We start from the raw sequence: 17,370 nt of genomic DNA, 5'->3' as shown, positions 1-17,370 counted from the left end.
CAATACACCACCTATCCATATACACACAGACCCTCCTTTAGAAAAAAAAAACCACACATCCACTAGAACAACCAAAAAAGCACCAAAAAAATGTGCATCAAAACACTACCCACCAATCAAATCCAACGCTGCGAAGCCTGGAAAGCCGAGGCTCGCCGCGTGGAGGGCAGCTGCTTCATGTGCCGTTCCAAGCGCAAGGTCTGCAGCATGGAGGTCGTCGTGCCCGTGGACCGCAGGGCCCTGGAGGCCAGCGACAGGCGTGTGGACCAACACTTTAACGACCTGCTGAGCAGCGCCCCCGGGAAGGCCAGGAAGGCCGAGGAGGCCAAGCAAGCTCGCCGGGACCTCCAGGACCAACAGCGGAAGCAGCAGCAGCAGAAACAGAAACAGAAACAGAAACTTCCCGTAGCACCACCGAAAAGGCCAGCACGGCCGCCGCCGGCCCTGCAACCGGGCGTCCACGTCGCCACGCAGCAACAACAGCAGGTAAGGTCGACTAATGGCTACAGTAGCAGCAGCAACAACAACAACAACAACGGGCGGCCGGTTGGACAGCAGCGGATCGCAATTCCAATGTCCAAGTACTCGACCCTGGCCAACGCCAGGCCGTCACCCATGCCACGGGTTCCGCCACCGCCGCCGCCGCCGACCGCGCCAACTAGACATAGGCCGACGAGGGAAAGGCGGGCTACGCAGCACCCGGCGGCGGTGGCGCGTAGTGTGTCTCCTGTCGAGGGATGTCATCTCAGTACATTCACGCCGTCGCCTGTAAGTCCCGTAGCTCAAGTCAAGGTTAGGTACGGTAAGTCCTACTTTGACATGGACTAGTCTAGTATCAAGTTTTCTATAACTGTTTCCTCATTGCGCTTCCGTTTTATTGGGTAGTATCCATACAAGCGCTTGAGTCCATTGCCTCACATGTTTGGAGTTGGGGAGTTGGTAACTTCCTACATTTCTTTGAGAACTAACAATTGATCGTTTATTTTTATTAAAGCCTGTCATCGGTATATTGACTGACAGTCAGGTTCCTAAGACCTCGCTGCTGAGACAAGTGCTGGTCTATCACTCTGTCCTGATAATACCTTCCACTGCCACATGTTGTGACTTGCCGGCACAGCTTAAGCGGCAAACTTGCCCACCTGACCTTACCTGTTAAACACGAGACTCGCTCTTTGCAATATTATCTTTGGAATCACCCAAAGTTTGATCAATGTTCCTATAGCATTCTTGAGCGAGTTAGCAACACTAGATCCCCAAAGTCATACAGCAAACCCATAGAACTCAAGAACAAAAAAAAAAAAAAAAACATTTTAGAATAAATCCCCATCAGAAACCCGAGTTCAAAGCACAACCATCCCCACCCCCTCCGCCCCAACCACCCTCGACAGCCCCGCGAACATATGACGATGCAACGCGTTTGGTGTGAGCCGGGTCGAGAGAGTCGAGACGAAGGTTGCCGGAGGAGGGTCGGGGGAAGACATCTGAAGAAAAAAATCCCCCAAACGTCAACCCCTTTCCCCCGGAGACAGTCTCAGACGGCTCTTCCTATTACTGAGATATAATTGGGTTGGACCCTTTAGAGGTCCGGATCATCATGGTATTGGGGATTTATCTTTTTTTTTTTTTTTTTTTTTTTTTTTTTTTTTTTTTTTGATCGTTGGAAGCAGAAAATCAAATAGGCAAGGATGAGTCAACGAGAGGGTAGGTCAAGTCATGCGAACCATGTTCATGTTCGTGGTGCTCAAGGTAGCTCTCAAGACAAAGAAGAGTAACAAAGGCGACAAGAAAGAAAGTGGGCAAGAGGGCAGCAGGTAGATAGATACCTGCCTGGGTAGGTGCAGTGCAGCGAGAGACTGAACTGAAAGAAAAGAGGGAGAATTTCCAAAAGCAAACTTACATTAAACAATCGCTCAAGCCTGGAACCTGCCACCGCGAATGTCACTAGACAACACCGTCCATACTCGAACCGCGTGTTGCGAGAATCAGCTAGGTTGTGGTGGTAAACCTGAAAGAATCTCGAGGTCGGCAAAATTTTGAAGGCGCGTTGGCTTTTGGTGGGAATCAAATGTGGGCCACGCTGCTGATTTTCTCCACAACCTGGCTGAAATTTCACCTCCAGCCACCTATCCATTGTGGAAGCCACTCTTCAGGCCAAAAGTCACCTTTTATCAATACCAGCAGTACATTTCCACGGCGTAAAGAATATTGCATGTTGCCAGTCACTCTAATGGAGAGCAAAGTGACAAATTGAGTAACAGACAAAATAATAGTATTGCCTGTCAAAGTAGGTATCTAAACTAAAACCAACTATTTCCTTTAGCTTTGGTGTGCCAATGAGCAATATCTGCAACCAACCAAAGCCCTTCCATATTTCCCTTCTGTCTTCCAAAAGTTCCTCCCAATACGGTAAATCACTTTCGATTTCCGCAATGTCCAATCCGCATAGCAGGAAAAAATGACTAAATGAGGATAGAGAGAAGAGAGCGCAATCTAGTACGTTGACAAATGAGTAAAGATCTTCGCGTCATACTTCATCTTGATCTGTTGAAAACACAGATTAGGGCCCACGATGACATCTTTTGTCAAGATGGCCACATAAAGAAAACAAAGACGCCATTTCTGTCATCATGGGCGCGCAAAAAGAAAAAAAAAGTAAATAGGTCTCCCAAGCAACGAGAGTTAAATCTTCAGAAATTGAATTGTATCATGTGTCAAAGAGACGTCAAAAACAAATAATAATCAATAAATAATACAGGCTTGTTGCTCCACGCTCCATCATAAAATCAAATCCTATCGCTTCAGTTTTGAGAGAAACCCATTCCCTGGTACTGGTTCATGCGCCAATCATTAGGCAACAGCTCCTGAGACGTGGGCTGCGAGTATCCAGCAGCGACGCTGGGGATCTCGCCAAACAGAGGTGCAGGTGAATTCTGCTTGACCCCATTGGCAGGGAAGAGGCAGAAGTCAGCGCCCATCTGCGCGTTGTTTTGGAAATCGTCAAAGCTCTCGTCGTAGTCGGCGAGTGTGCTGGGTGTAAAAAGCATGGTGTTTCCCTGGCCAGTCGGTGAGAAATGGACCGGCGCAGCCTTGGTAGTTTGAAACTCGGCGTTGGTGACAAACGCAAGGAACTGCGCAGCATCCTTTTCACTAAAAGGGTTCTGCATCTGGACCTGAGCGTTGGCGTTGTAGATGTCGTCATAGACGGTGAAATCGCTGCTGGGGTCTTGGTACGGAGACTCAAAGGGAGAGCCACCGCTCACGTTTGAGTGTGAGGAGGGGGTTGCGTGGTCGGATGCGGCTGATGGTGAATAGTCAAGAGAGAGCTCCTGAGGGAACTGGATCTGGAACTGATCCTGAGCCACATATGTGGGGAACTCGATGTTGTTGTTGTACGCCGGCATGGTGTACTCCATTGGCGGAGTGGCCAGTCCAGCAAATGCACCGTTGTCACTGGGAGGAGTGGGCATGTTGGTGAGCTGAGGAGTAGCGTGTGTGACACTGCCTGAAGGGTTGCTGTCAATCTTCTTCCCACCATTGGCCTTGGTGCGAACGTAGGTCCAGCCATGGGCTTTCTCCATGTGCTGCTTGCAGTTCGACTCCCGTTTTGACTTGTATGGGCAGGGCTTGTACAAGCACTCGTACATGGGCGGGGCCGCCGAGTGCTTGTCGTTGTGGTGCCTGTCCATCTCCTTCTCAGTCGGCCATCCATATTCGTGGTATTTGCACGTGGTGACGGGGCATTTCCACGGACGCGAGTGCGTCTTTTCGTGCTTAGTCAGATCGCAAGGCCTCTTGAACTCTTTACCGCACCCAGGCTCACGGCACATCTTGGGCGCATACTCCTCAGGAGGAGCGTTCTTCTTGCGGCGAGCCATGGAACGCATGATCTCATCGTCGTCGGCGAGCTGCTGGCTGGCCGAGCGCTTGAATCGGATGGGGCTGGTAGTCTCCTCTTCCAACTCGACAGGCTCGCCGGTTGCCAGCGAGATGGCCTTGCCACCACTGATCCGAACGAGCTCAGCCGGGCGGCCGTTGACGGCAATGCCACCGTGGAGCTTCACCTCCTCCTTGATGTTGGCGTCCGAGGCACCTGCCTTCTTTTGATCGGCAAGCTGTTGGGCGTATTGCTTGATTTGATCGACAAGGTCGATGAAGTAGCCGCTGCTGTAGGGGACGTCCTTGGGGCGGCGCTGCTCCGTCTCACTTAGATAGACAACTGTGGCTCGGATGCATTGGACAGTGGAAAGGCAGAAGTCAAGGTAAAGCTTGGGTGCTTTTGTGACTCCCTTCATGGCATTGTTAGCATCCCCATCATATTCTGGCAGATTCGTCGGGTAGCTTACCTGTGCTGTCAAAAGCAGCGTCTTTTCGACATCCCTCAAGCAAACAATTTGCTTTGACTGGATCTTACGCGGGCATTCCAGGAGAACAGGGTGAAACTCTTTGAAGGAAGAATCGGCAAGGAGGGATTTCAATGTGTGCTCAAACACGCGGTTTGTTGCGCGAGCACTGAGGCTGGGGAGGTTCTTTGAGGTGGAGGAAGCGGCCGACCGTGTCACGGCAGATCCTTTAACACCAGCCTTTGCCGGGGTGGAATCAGCATTTGGTGTGCTCTTCTGCTTCGTTGACAGGATTGAAGAACCCAGTCCACTGTCGGATTCGTGGTGGTGGGATTGCCCACGGCGGCGGACGGGCCGAGGCCTCAGCACACGACGTTCGACATCCATCTCCTTTCCGATCAGGGTAGGGTCCAGAAGACCCCTTGGAAGAGGGTAGCTGTTGTCACGGAAAGCCTTGTTGGGGGTAGGAGAGTCCAACGACATGCCAGCAAGGGTCTTCTCGATATCGCCGAGAGTCAAAGCAACACGTCGACGGTGCGCGTCGACAACATCATCGAGGTCGGTATGAGATCGAGTAGGTAATGAAGGCGGCGTGAATGAGGATGAAGACTCAGGTGTTGCCGGGCTGATGGGTGAGAAGGAAGCCCCTTTGGTGAGAACAGCCAAAGTGGTCTTAAGAGGTAGGACAGAATCAGGACGAGTCATCGGGGTCCTTCGAGGGTTCGACATCTTGGCGTCCTAGACTTGCGGGGAGAGTCCCCGGCTGCTTCAACAACGTTTAAAAGAAGCGAGAGGCTACGGTGGGCTGTTAGCACCCATCCACAGGAATGCAGGACAAGTTTGCAGAGATAGGGCTGAAGCGGGGATATGTGAGTCACAACCACGCAAGCGCGGACGCATCAAATCCCCATTGATTCGAATGACGACAGGTGACGACGCGGGATTGGCCGGCGCCCGGCTTGTTTAGGAACCGTCGTGTGGGATAGGAAAGATTGAAGAGAAAATGGGTAATCCCAGGAACCAATCCTCGTGGATATAGCTTTCAGAGCTAATCCCAGGACGAAAGTGAAAAGGGAAACAAAGTAGTAAACATACCAGTTGCCGATTTTCAAAGCAGGCACTTGACGCCAGGACACGGCGGTAACGCAGTTGATGGCTGAGAAAGGCTGAACGTTGCAATCCAACAGTGTATAAAGGAGCAGAAGACGACAAGCCTGACAAAGGCGATAGTAGACGGTGAGGAAAACAATGGAAAGTTATGGGGTTCCGAGCTCTCCGGATTCCGGGCAGTCCGCAGGTTATGAGACGGAATGACAGGAACAATTGGCGTATTCAGATCCGAGTAAGCCCCAATTTGTGGCGGCACAGGACACTGGAACAGACAAAGAAAACGAAATCAAAGAAAAAAAACAAACCCAATGTGATGACGAAGCAGCTGTCGATAGTTGCGAAAACAAATGGAAGGAAAGGAGGGGAAAAAAATCAGAAACGTCAGGCCGAGGGATATGTTGAGATGATGAGTGAGATGGATTTGGCGGCAGAGAGACAGCTTCGGTCCCTCGTTTTCGAGGGGAGCCATGTCCTGCCCATATTATTCTCGCGCTGTTGCCTAAAACTTGCTCCACCTTGAAGCGGCTTGTCCAATTACGGTTAGCGGGATGAAGCCCACAGCCCCAGTGTTGCAACGGCCAAGGGTAGGTCTGGAAGTCACTTTTGTTTGTAATCACATAGCAGTTGACCGCTATTGAGCCGCAAGAAGTACATTTGCGCGCACTACGGTGGGCTTAGGTCCTGCTTCGCCTCTTCCCCTCGCAGACCACAGGTTTCTGGTTTATCCTCAAGTCGTGATTTGACGCCAGGACATTTCCAAACATTATTTTCTACAGATCCTACAAGGCCTATTTCTATGCCATGTTGCTTTATGTCAGCATCTAGTTCTATATTGTAGCTTAGCTGTTCAATGATTCAGGATGAAGGATCAAGCAAACTCTTTCTCAATTTAAAATACTACGAGTTCGGCAGTCCGGGAGCGCCCTTCATCCTTGTAACGTGCGGACCCTGGGTAGGTGATAAATAAGGTAAGGTAAGGTAGGTAAGCCAGCCAACTGACCAGCTCTGGCAAATTGGTTCTTGGCACGACACCATCGATTGCCGTCGCGTCGCCGTGCCCTCCGTTTTCCTCTTGAGTTACTGTATAGCTTGCAATCTCCCCAGGCATCGCTTTACAAACTTGCAGTAAGCCATTTCTTGGACTAAACACAGCATTGTAAATGGTAGAGATGAAGTGTCAAAAGTTTTAGGTAGCAATTTGAGACAAGCAAACAAGCAATACACAGCCAGTCCTGGGCTGCCATCAGACCCACTATCCCAACACTGATTCTTAGCGAACATACCCTGGGAAGGGAAGAAGATTTATGGAGTACGGTACTTCGTAGATCTGTATAAGCTTGCACTGAGCCAGTCATTTACAAATCCTTCCATCGTCTACCGTTCAAGCGTCATGCCATTCCAAGACATAGATAAGTGATTGATAATAATTTACGGACGGATGAGAGCTCCACCGACGGGAAGAGTCGACAAAAAAAGTCTATTCTTCCCAAAACCAATTCCTGTCCCCGCTCACGGTTCACGTCCATTCTGATTGCTTCATTTGCCGCCAGTCATTTTGGTTGGGGTGGTAAGGCTGAGCCTACTCGGCCATGAGAAGTGGCCGGGGGAGATCCACTCGCTTAATTAAAAATGGTTCTGTTGTATTCATATCCACCAATCCCCAGAGACTAGGCGTAACAAGCGGAGGTAGGTAATACGATACGAATGCCAGAGTGACCGTTCCCTTGGGTGGTGAAGCAAACGAACAGCATTTCCTTGGAAAGAGAGGAAAGAAATAACCATCAAAAGTAGGTCATATGCAAACTGTCATGTCCTGCCACATTTGACAATTCAAGAAAATCGTGCTACCTGAGGGTTTTGGTCGGAGCTAGTAGAATCCCTTTCTGACGAATATTGATTTACTACCTCGCATGGTGTTTATTTTTATTTTTATTTTTATTTTTGTCTCTCTCTCTCTCTCTCTCTCTCTCTCTCTCTCTCTCTCTCTCTCTCTCTCTCTCTCTCTGTTCTTCTTCCGTTTCCCACAGCAAACTCTACGTAATAACGAGCTGGAAAACGGCGAGATGGGCGAATCAAGAGCCAGAGAATCGTGAAGCCTGCTAAAATAGAAAATGAATGCTGTGACTCTAATTTCGCCGCTCTTTCCGTTCTGATTGTTTGGGGGCCGGATGATCACAGGAAGCCCGGCCGTGTTCCCCCCCTCCCACCCCTTTTCCCATCTACGTGTACGCAATCCGGGCCACCTGGCACCTCCGGAATCGAATTGGAAATCCAATCGAGAGACGCGAAATATAAGAAAAATATGGCATAGCGTCGTGTCTTACATCCAAGCGGCAAATCGGGATATTTGGAACATGAGCTTCAAAGAAGAGACAACCCTCCCCCCTCCATGAGCACTTTGCCGACCAGTCACAATAAGTTTAGACCAGAGCTAGCTCTACTTAAGTCGTTCGCCGTGCCGTGCCAATCAGACGACAATGCAACTAGCAGCCTGTCGGTTCCCAATTGCCACACCGAGTTGATTGTGACGATCATAATGGTTCTTCCAAGCGATGCAAACTTGATTGAAAAAGATAAAAAAAAAAAAAAAAAAAAAAAGCCACAATCGCAGTCGCGCACAAAATTTCAATCGTATGAATTGGGGTATCCTACCTGAGGCGCCTATACCAAGACCAGGCGGGCTCACCATTCCGACTTGAGAATTTGTCTGCCTGTTTACCTCCATTTAGGTAGACACTTTATCACTTTATGGCAAAGTAGGCCCACACAGTAAGGTAGGGTAATGTAGCCAAGTAAGCTTCAGTAATACCCGCTACGACGTGCCAAGCGGGACGGCCCTAAGCTCTGCCCATTGAGCCCTCTGCGATCGTTTTTAAAACATGAAGTGCATTACAGTGTATGTGGAGTGTCCAGAGGTACAGTTCAGCTTCTTATTGGACCGTTATACGATAACCACAAAAACTCCCACTTAGTCGCCTTCGCTATCCTCAATAACCCGCCGGCGGACAGCACGTTTTGCCGGACCTGCCTGAACTTCGTCTTCGTCGTCATCGTCATCGTCATCATCGTCACTACTCAGAAACACCGCGTTGTTTTTCTTGGCAGGTTTACGCACTCTAGTCTCTGGTTGCTTCTTGCCTACCAAAACCCCAATGTCGGGCATATCCTCGTCGTCATCCGTCTGTTGAGTACCCGGCAGAGACGCCGGGACGAAGAACGGCTTGGGTGCCGCTGGCGCTACCGTGCCAGCCTGCGAGGCCGCGCCTGAGGACCGGTGTACTTGACGGCCTGGCAGGGGTCCCGATGCCAAGGATTTAGTTAGAGTACCACTTCTGTAGTCGTCATCTTCGTCTGATGTAAAGCCCGTCATGTCTTTGGGAAAATTGCCGTTGGCTTCTCCATCTGATATGAAATCTGCGAGTGAACCCAAAGATTCTTCGTCCTCGGAGTCCCGAGCGCCCGCATCAGCTTCAGATTCAGACGCATATTCGTCCACAACAGATTGACGTTTTGATCTTGAACCCGCAGCAACGCTCGTTTTTCTTTGACGTTCTGGTGGCCCATCGTCTTCGGATTCAGAGGCATATTCGTCCACGACCGACTGTCGTTTTGATCTTGGAGCCGCGGCAGCGTTTGCTTTTCTCTTGCGACCTGGCGGCGGTGGGCTGGCTGCGGATGATGGCGAAAGGGAACGTTTGCGACCCGACGACACGACGACGACATCCTCGCCAGTTTCTTCTGCAAACGGAGGCGCGGGTATATCCAAATATCTGCTCGTGTCGGTATGCCCATGTGGTTTTGTATGCCTAGTCTCGATCCCCTGGGAATTTGACAATTTCTTAAACAGCCTGACGCACCGTTTGGTATACGAGCCGTGCTTGACGTGAACCGTGGGCCGAAGCACACGCTGTAGATCCGGATGGGCAGTCAAGCTCGGCATGCTGATTTCTTCGGTGTCTTGGTGAAAGAATGGCAAGTCTCTATACTTTTTGTTCAGCTCTGCGAGTTCTTTTGCGCTGAGTAAGACGCTCTCAAGAGGAGGCACTGGAGAGATCTCATCGGTCTCCTTGGGTTCAACTCTTATGGGTGACTTGTTTGGTTTTGCTTTAGCCTTGGAGGCTGAAATGCCGAGCATTGACGCTACGCTGTTAAACCCCGTCTCAACACCATCTGGCATGTTGAACTTTTTCTTGCTTGCCTTCTTACCCCGAGTACTGCGGGCTTTGGGTTCCGGCAGCGAGGTGTCCTGTGTGTTCTCGATAGGAATCTCCACCATGCGCTTGTCAACCTCGGGCTTGACGTCTCGAGGAACAATTCTGGATGATAGATCGTGCCTAAAGTTGAACCTGCTGCCCTCACAAATAAGCCTCTGCATCTTTTCATAGTTGTCCTGTGCTTTGGCATAGTTGTCCTCCTCTTTACCCTTCATGAGAAGGAGCGTAATCTTTCCAGCCCTCTTCCTTCCTGTCCGTCCCATGCGCTGCAGCATACGGATGGGCGATGAGGATGCGTCGTAACAAATGATGAGGTCGACCTGTCCAATGTCGAGACCCTCTTCACCGATCGATGTGGCAACTAGCACGTTGAAAATCCCATCTCTAAACTTAGCAATTGTCTCGATCTGTTGTTTTTGTTTCATTCCTTCGCTCTTCTTTGAGTCTGCCTGACCAACGAAAAGTGAGGCGCTGATCATAGGCTTGTGCACGTTGAGGACACGGGTGATCTCCTCAGCGCTGTCTCGATATTCGCTAAAGACAATAACCCGTGTGCTCGACCCCTCGCCGGCATCCATGAAGTGGTTGAGTAGGTTGTCACAGAGGTGTGTCAACTTTGGATGGCCAGCAAACCCGTCAATTTTGAGCCACTTGGATGCAAGATCCATCATTTCTTGGAAGCTCGACTCGCCGATCAGCTGCCGCTTGTACTTGGAGCCTTTCTGCCCCTTCTCTTCTGTCTCAGCCCTGAATGCAACCAGGTTATCGTAGAATGGCCGAATACCATGGTAGTTGAGTAGCTTGATGGCGTGAGCAAGACTTTGCAAGATAGTAAAGATAGCCATTAACATCATCTTCAACCCCTGGTTAGCGAACCTTCCGGGACCCTTCATCCAGTCTTGCCGGGCTTTGAGTAGACCGAAGGTTGTTATTGACATGGGGTCGCGCCCGATATAAATGTTCTGCTGGCTTATCTTGGAGTATAGAGGCTTCAAGGCTTGTGAAAAGAGCTCACTAATACGAAGCATCTCATCTGATGGCTCCAAGACGACGCGATCTATTTCACGTGAGTGGACATAATTTCGTATATCGATTGATTCCTCAGTCCTGATCTCAACGTGTGAAACGCCTAGGTTGTCAATCACGTCTTGAACACCCTCGACGGTAGATCCTGGTGTAGCCGTGAGAGCAAGCACGCGGAAACTCTTGGAGAATCGACGGATAAATTCGATGACCTTGACGTAAGCATAATCTCCAGTGGCGCGGTGCGCTTCGTCCACGACGAGCAACACGATCCTTTTGGGGTCAGCATAGCCCTTTGAGAGATCATTCATCAATGTCTGCGGTGTCATGAAGAAAAGTCGCTTGTCCTCCCACTCGGCCTCACGAAGTACCGGCTTGGTTTCTCCCGTAAGAAGAGTGCTCTGCGAGCGAGGAATGCCAGCAATATTCAAACAAGCTTCGACTTGCTGAGATGCCAGAGGCTTTGTAGGAGCGACGAAGACCATTTGAGCATTTCGAGTCCAACGAAAAAAGTTGAGTATCACAGTTGCTGCAATGAAGGTCTTTCCAAGACCAGTGGGGAGGGCCACGAGTGTGTTGTTGAAAAGACCATTTTTGACGATACTGAATTGGTAGTCACGGATTGGACCTAGATTGGTTGGATACACCCATGTTTTCAGGGCCTCGGTATCAAGTGCATGATGTGTCGGAGCTTCTGGAGGCAAATCTGCGCGAAAGACCCTAGAATTGCGCGGCTGTGTCCCCAAAGGCTCAGGAGCTTGGCTCGCAATGCGACCTAACAGGGTGGTCTGCTGAAAGTTTCGCACTTGGTTACGTGCAGGTTGAGATGGCCTTTCCCGTTCCCTCTCAGGTGAGTAGTCAAATGCATCTGAGCCAAGATCTTCCAATTCCAGCTCTGTCGCAGTATGGGACTATTATGTGGGTTAGCATCTGTTGATTTATTTATGCAGAGAATCAATGTTTCCTTACTATTGTATTGAAAATAACCCTTTGTTGTTGTTGCTGGCGAGCATGCAGCCCAATTGTCACTGGTTTGTCGAGAGCCATCAACACCTCATCAACGACATCGTCGTCGAAAGAGTCGTAGTCAGAACCCATCTTAAGGATCGTGGGCAAGTTTGATCCCCCACAGCAGAGTCATGTTTATATTACTGAAAAAATCATAGAAATCATTCCAGTGATTATAAAGCAATTCCCATCTCATTTGACATCATGCGCGCAGTGTGACTGAACATGAACCTTTCTTAGCCACCGAATCAAGAAAATGTATGTAGTGGTCTTGATGGTCGTGGCTGGCATTGCAAAACAACCAAAACGCGCTTGTCGGCCTACTCGCGAATTACTAAAACGCCAGGTCACGTGTGCTGGCACCTGCTTGGCAACATTTTTGACATTTTTTGCGTGTTACTGCCTAACAGAAATGAGTCAGCCAAGGCGTTCTGCGCGCAAAGTGGGGTCGGGAATCTTACATAAACACATGGCTGCCGAAACCATGCCATGGACATTTTTGCTGGAGCGCGCCTAGACCCATCGTCATTTGTCTTTCAAGCTTCAGGTCGTGTGTTCCTGCATGCAGCCGAGTGGAAACTAACCTTTGTTTCCCCGTCACCTGCTGTCGTGGCATCCTTTTCTCCTATTTAATTGCGCTCGGTCAAGACATCCATTTATGTTCTGTCATTGAACTGAGTCGCACACTTCAAGCAAACAGTGGCCGTTTGCAGATCTCCTGGACAAAGAGCTTCCGGCAGAGATCTTGCACAAAAAGCCCACCAACCCACCAACACTCCTTGTTTTGCGCGAGCGCATCCTTCAATTGCGCATCTCCTACGACCTTCTTTTCGACCTAGTCACCCATATTTTCGCTCGTTATATCATTAAACCTCGATTAGCCAACCTGCGCACTTCAACAGTCTACACAACACAAACACAGTCTCCGCAATCCTTCGACCATGGCTCCTCCGACAGGACCAGCGCGAACCACCCGCAGCTCCACGAGAGGCGGTGCTGGTGCCCGTCGTGGCGGTGGCCCTGGCAGGGTTGACCGCGATGGTGACCTCGTCATGGATGCTGCGATAAAAACAACCAAGTCAGGCGGAGGCATAGGCAAGAGGTCCGCAAACAACGACAAGAACGCTCCTTCAACAAAGCGCGGACGTCCTGGCCTGCGTAGCGGGCCCCCAGGTCGGTCGGCCATAGTGGCCGCGCAGGACAAGATCCTGCGACACATCAACTCGAATGGTTCAGAAGTTAGCACACGCCCCAGGCGATCACACAACACAACAATACTCAGGGTCGAAGGCCTCAAGCAGAGCAAGGCCTCCAGCAACCAAGATCAAGGCTTGCGGAACATTCTTGACTTTCTGGAGCGAAAGGCTCAAAACATGTGTAAAAGGACTGTAACTGTCAAAAAGGTATGTCAAAAGATAGCAAACTCGGGACCATGCCGAGTAATCTTTGCCTTCGGCCTCATCACCACTGGGAAATACCACCGCGTAGACAAGGTGAATTTGACCGGGGTTAGATCCTCGGAGGCAGACGGTGTATGGACTCTTGGTTGTTACTTATGGGCCCTGTATTCATTTGATAATAGCCACGTTGATCAGAATCATAATATGGTATTGCATACTAACTTTCCAACCCCAGTCTCATCTTGATAAGAACCTCGTTCTCCATGTCCTCGCTAGTAAGGAGGACGCTGAAGAGATAGTAAAACTCAACGGCTGGATGTTTGCTGGCACCACTCTTGCTATCACCGAGAGCGATCAGGGATGGCCCGGTGACTCGAAGACGCATAGTGCATCACAACCGTCAGCGGAAACCTCCGAGCTAAAGGAGAAGTTCAAGGCCATTCTGAGCAGACGTTATGATATCGAACGGAAGCTGTTAGACCTCTCAGGCTTGGGCCAGGACCCTGTTCTCTCGGAGATGGCAGCCTTCGCCGACAAGGAACGTGCCGAGAAGACATTCATGGCTCTAATGACCATATGCGACGAAGTTTTCTCGGGCGCTGAACAGAAACGCGAGGCTATTCACAGCGTTTCCCTCGCCAACAACTCGATCGACCATGTCAGCCGAGTATTTACCCTCGCCACTACGTTTCCGGACCTGAAGCACTTGGATTGCAGTGGAAACCTCTTCAAAGATAGCAGGTCGCTGTCCAGGTGGAGACACTACTTCAAAGGCCTTGAAACCCTACTGCTCACAGGCAACCCGATCGAGACAAACGAGCCCAACTACAAGGAGGAGGTGATGAAGTGGTTTCCCAAGCTTCAGCTCCTCAGCGGCACAACTGTACGAACCCCGGAGCAGGTTGCAGCCGAGGAGGCCGCAAAAGCTGCCATGCAACCTACACCCATTCCCCAAGGCGGAGCCGACTTTCGTGATGCCGGCAACATTGGAGAACAATTCCTCCTCCAGTTCCTACCCATGTTTGACACAGACAGAGCAGGCCTTGCTGCCATGTTCTATGACGAAAAAACGAGTTTCTCGCTATCCGTGGTCAACCAGGCACCGCGAGACGTCGACACTCCTGTCCCATCATGGCAACCATACCTAAAATACTCCCGCAACCTGGTCAAAATCACCCACCCCGGACCGCGTATCCAGCGTCTCCTCAAGGGACGCCAGTTGATCCAGGAGCTGTGGAAGAACCTACCAGCCACCAAGCATCCGGATCTTGTTAGCAGCACCAGCAAATACCTCGTCGACTGTCATCCACTTCCTGCACTTGCCGACCCTAGCAGTCAAAGCGCCCAGGGAGTCGATGGCCTCATCATCAACATACATGGTGAATTTGAGGAGAAGGATCCCAACAGCGATAATATTGGTCAACGGAGCTTCTCCAGGACATTTGTTCTTGGTCCTGGCGCACCTGGTGGACCGCAGGTTCGCGTTGTGAGCGACATGCTCTCTCTGCGGGCATACAACCCTATTCCGCCACCTCAGGGAGCACCAACAAGCAATGTTGCCCCTGAGAACCCTGAATTACAGAAGCAACAGCTCGTGGCTGAGCTTTCTAGGCGCACAAACATGACACCCGAATATTCAGAAATGTGCCTGACCCAGGTCAATTGGGACCTGGAAGCTGCGATGGTAAAGTTTCGGGAAACAACGGTAAGCAATAATTCCCATTGATGGCTGCTTCAAAAAGTGTGACAAGCAACTAACGCCATTGTTTCAACAGCTCGGACCCGAAGCTTTCATCAACGGTGTGCCAGCTATACAGGCTTGAAGTCGTATCTATTCAAAGAAGGATCATGAGGTGAATCAGTCACCCGTCTCATGATTGTGATGATGGAAATTTGGAGAGCATGGATAGATGTGATACGTCGATTTTTATTTTTTTTTTCTGTCTGTTTTATCATCCAAGAAAAAATAAGGAACTGGAGTATACCCAAGAGCGAATTTTGTATGGCTGGACCTCCATGGAAACGGCGGTTGAAGCCCCTAGCGTATGGGACCTGAGCGACGATAAGTGGTGGACATGGATTCTTTTCTTCTACTCTTTTTTTTCTTAGTACACTCTCCGGGATTCTTGATTTGTTATAGCATTATCAGGGGGGGCATGGCGTTGTCGGCGCTTGCACTAAGGCGGCTAAAAGGGGAGGGACTTTTTATTTCCCTCCACACTGTCTTTGGCTTACAGTGAACTGGTCGGGCTTTGTGTTTCTTTTCTTCTCATGGCCCAAAGTATGGTGGGATGCGAATGAATAAACAAACGTTCGTACCCAATCCCCAGATTGATGCGAGACTCTAGGATGTCCTGCCGTAACTAAGCCGTTGAATAATCATTGGTGACGGATCATGAGCAAAGCGAACAAACAAAGGAAACAAACTGATGTCATACCGCCTTTAGCCATATTTTGGGCTTGCATATTTTGACCATGTTCCCCCCCCCCCTTTTTTTTTTGCCTTTTGTTTTGGATTATATAGTTAGGTACCCTTGGATCACGATAATATCGCAAAGGTCTTGGCAGAATGGAAGAATCATCTACACCAATGCCTGTTCAGTGTTGATCGATCCATGTGACCATATGCATTACAGCAATCTGGTTTCGTGTGACGAGAGATGATTGGAGACGGATACTTCTTTTTGAGCTAGCTAGTAGAAACCGATCGATAGGCGATGGGCGATCAAAAAATGCAAGAGCGTCATCTTCCGTCGGTTAGCGCGCGCGTTCGTTTGAACGAGGTGAGAAAAAAAAGAGTGATAAAAAATTAAATAATAATAATAAGAAGGAATAAAAAAAATTAAAAAAAAAGAGGAAAGAATAGAAATACTAAAAATATGCCGCAAAGAAAGCTACGCGAGCAATCGGAACTGGCACAGTATTAACCAGGGTAAAACCTTGGCGATGTGTCATTGTGACAATGCGAGTATCAACAACAAAAACCTTTTTATTCTCCAGTGACATTTTCAGTTAGGCCGTTGATAATTTGGCAACTCCTAGAAGAAGAAGAAAAGAAAAGAAAACCCCCCTCAAATTTGGTTAGAACGATACTCAGCCCCATCGCTGCTACATCTCTTGTATATATTTCTGTTGTTGGTCTAATTATGATGTTTATCAGATCATACGTACGGGGCTGAGCAACCTCTGCTTAGGTTGGGTCTACGAGGCAGAGGCTCGATTGTAGCCTCTGTGTCGGGCATGGCGAAAGTGACGCCGGAAATTCCAGGCATTATCATCAGGACAGTTTGTTGAGTTGGATATTCTATGTAAATCGGACAGCCTGGAGCGTTTTCTGGCAACCCTCTACTAAATAAAAATACAAAAATAAACTGGTAAAGAGAGAAAGCTTGCGTAATATCCGGATACCGCTTCGACTATCCAAGAATACTCGCGATGTACGGCTAAGCCCTTTATGTATACCTAGAGACTTTGTATCTAAGTACCTAAATATATCATCTACTTTCGTACTACGTGAAATATCGACCTAGATATAATCCGACTTGTCTACCTTAATGAACGTTTCACTCTGTAACAATAACTGGGATAACTAGGTAATTAATCAATGCATACGGATACTGCTTCGTATCTTGACATAAGCGACTGGCAACATCTTGCAGCATGACAAAAAAACAAGACCGATCTGACAGGACTGTCGAGCCGCCGAACCCAACCAACCCATCACCGCACGTCAAGTGAATCGTCACAAACCTAGTATCTGGCAAGCGGGTTCCACCTACCCCGATCTGCGGCACCAAAATCAGGAAGTACCCCAAAGGTGCGATTCAAACCGCATGGGGACATTGGATAGCCGACCCTTGTCTAGACTGTGCTAAAAAGGATGCTTACGTAGAACTCGAGAGAAACGTACATACGTAAGGTACCTAAATGTAGGTAGGTAGGAATTATTTATTGACACCTGAAAACAGCCACTGCCAACCCCACATTCAGTGCGCGGGTTGCATGATATCCAATCGACGATCGGTGTGTGTGCTGCAGGCAAGCGCTTGCGACCTCTCACGAGGGTTGGGCCGTGGAAGGAATGTCGGAAAGGATGTATGTTGTAATTATTGGAAGGGTAGGAAGGGCGATTGTCTGATGGTAACTTTTTTTTGCAGGATTGGCTGCCCAGAATATGATTGCCGGATTATGATTGACGGGTAGAATATCAAAAGGTATCCATATCAAATGTCTTTCGAAATTTCGGGCAGCCAGCCCCTCCTAGTTTCAGAAGTT

General features: G+C 49.4%; 4 protein-coding genes across 4 annotated transcripts; 2 read left to right on the top strand and 2 right to left on the bottom strand.

Moving 5' to 3' along the window:
* Positions 1-90: 90 nt before the first annotated feature.
* Positions 91-828, top strand: PgNI_04911 (uncharacterized protein; the record flags this gene model as incomplete). The annotated part of the gene is made up of 1 exon (XM_031124952.1): positions 91-828. The coding sequence occupies one exon, from the start codon at positions 91-93 to the stop codon at positions 826-828; it is 738 nt and encodes a 245-aa protein (XP_030983532.1).
* Positions 829-2,240: 1,412 nt separating this feature from the next.
* On the bottom strand, positions 2,241-5,871 carry PgNI_04910 (uncharacterized protein). The gene is made up of 3 exons (XM_031124951.1): positions 5,436-5,871; positions 4,344-5,135; positions 2,241-4,286 (listed from the first exon to the last, which is right to left on the bottom strand). The coding sequence occupies exons 2-3, from the start codon at positions 5,067-5,069 to the stop codon at positions 2,799-2,801; spliced, it is 2,214 nt and encodes a 737-aa protein (XP_030983533.1). The 5' UTR covers positions 5,070-5,135; positions 5,436-5,871; the 3' UTR covers positions 2,241-2,798.
* A 2,547-nt stretch (positions 5,872-8,418) lies between these two features.
* On the bottom strand, positions 8,419-11,824 carry PgNI_04909 (uncharacterized protein; the record flags this gene model as incomplete). Its single annotated transcript, XM_031124950.1, has 2 exons — positions 11,657-11,824; positions 8,419-11,598 (listed from the first exon to the last, which is right to left on the bottom strand). Exons 1-2 carry the CDS (start codon positions 11,783-11,785, stop codon positions 8,419-8,421), a joined length of 3,309 nt encoding a protein of 1,102 aa, XP_030984672.1. The 5' UTR covers positions 11,786-11,824.
* Positions 11,825-12,214: 390 nt separating this feature from the next.
* PgNI_04908 (uncharacterized protein) lies at positions 12,215-15,522 on the top strand. Its single transcript, XM_031124949.1, has 3 exons — positions 12,215-13,098; positions 13,331-14,800; positions 14,871-15,522. The coding sequence occupies exons 1-3, from the start codon at positions 12,637-12,639 to the stop codon at positions 14,916-14,918; spliced, it is 1,980 nt and encodes a 659-aa protein (XP_030984671.1). The 5' UTR covers positions 12,215-12,636; the 3' UTR covers positions 14,919-15,522.
* The last annotated feature ends 1,848 nt before the right edge of the window (positions 15,523-17,370 follow it).

This window comes from Pyricularia grisea (assembly GCF_004355905.1).
Source record: "Pyricularia grisea strain NI907 chromosome Unknown Pyricularia_grisea_NI907_Scaffold_2, whole genome shotgun sequence".
In the NCBI taxonomy this organism is placed as follows: domain Eukaryota; kingdom Fungi; phylum Ascomycota; class Sordariomycetes; order Magnaporthales; family Pyriculariaceae; genus Pyricularia; species Pyricularia grisea.
This window is presented reverse-complemented; position numbering and strand designations above follow the sequence as displayed.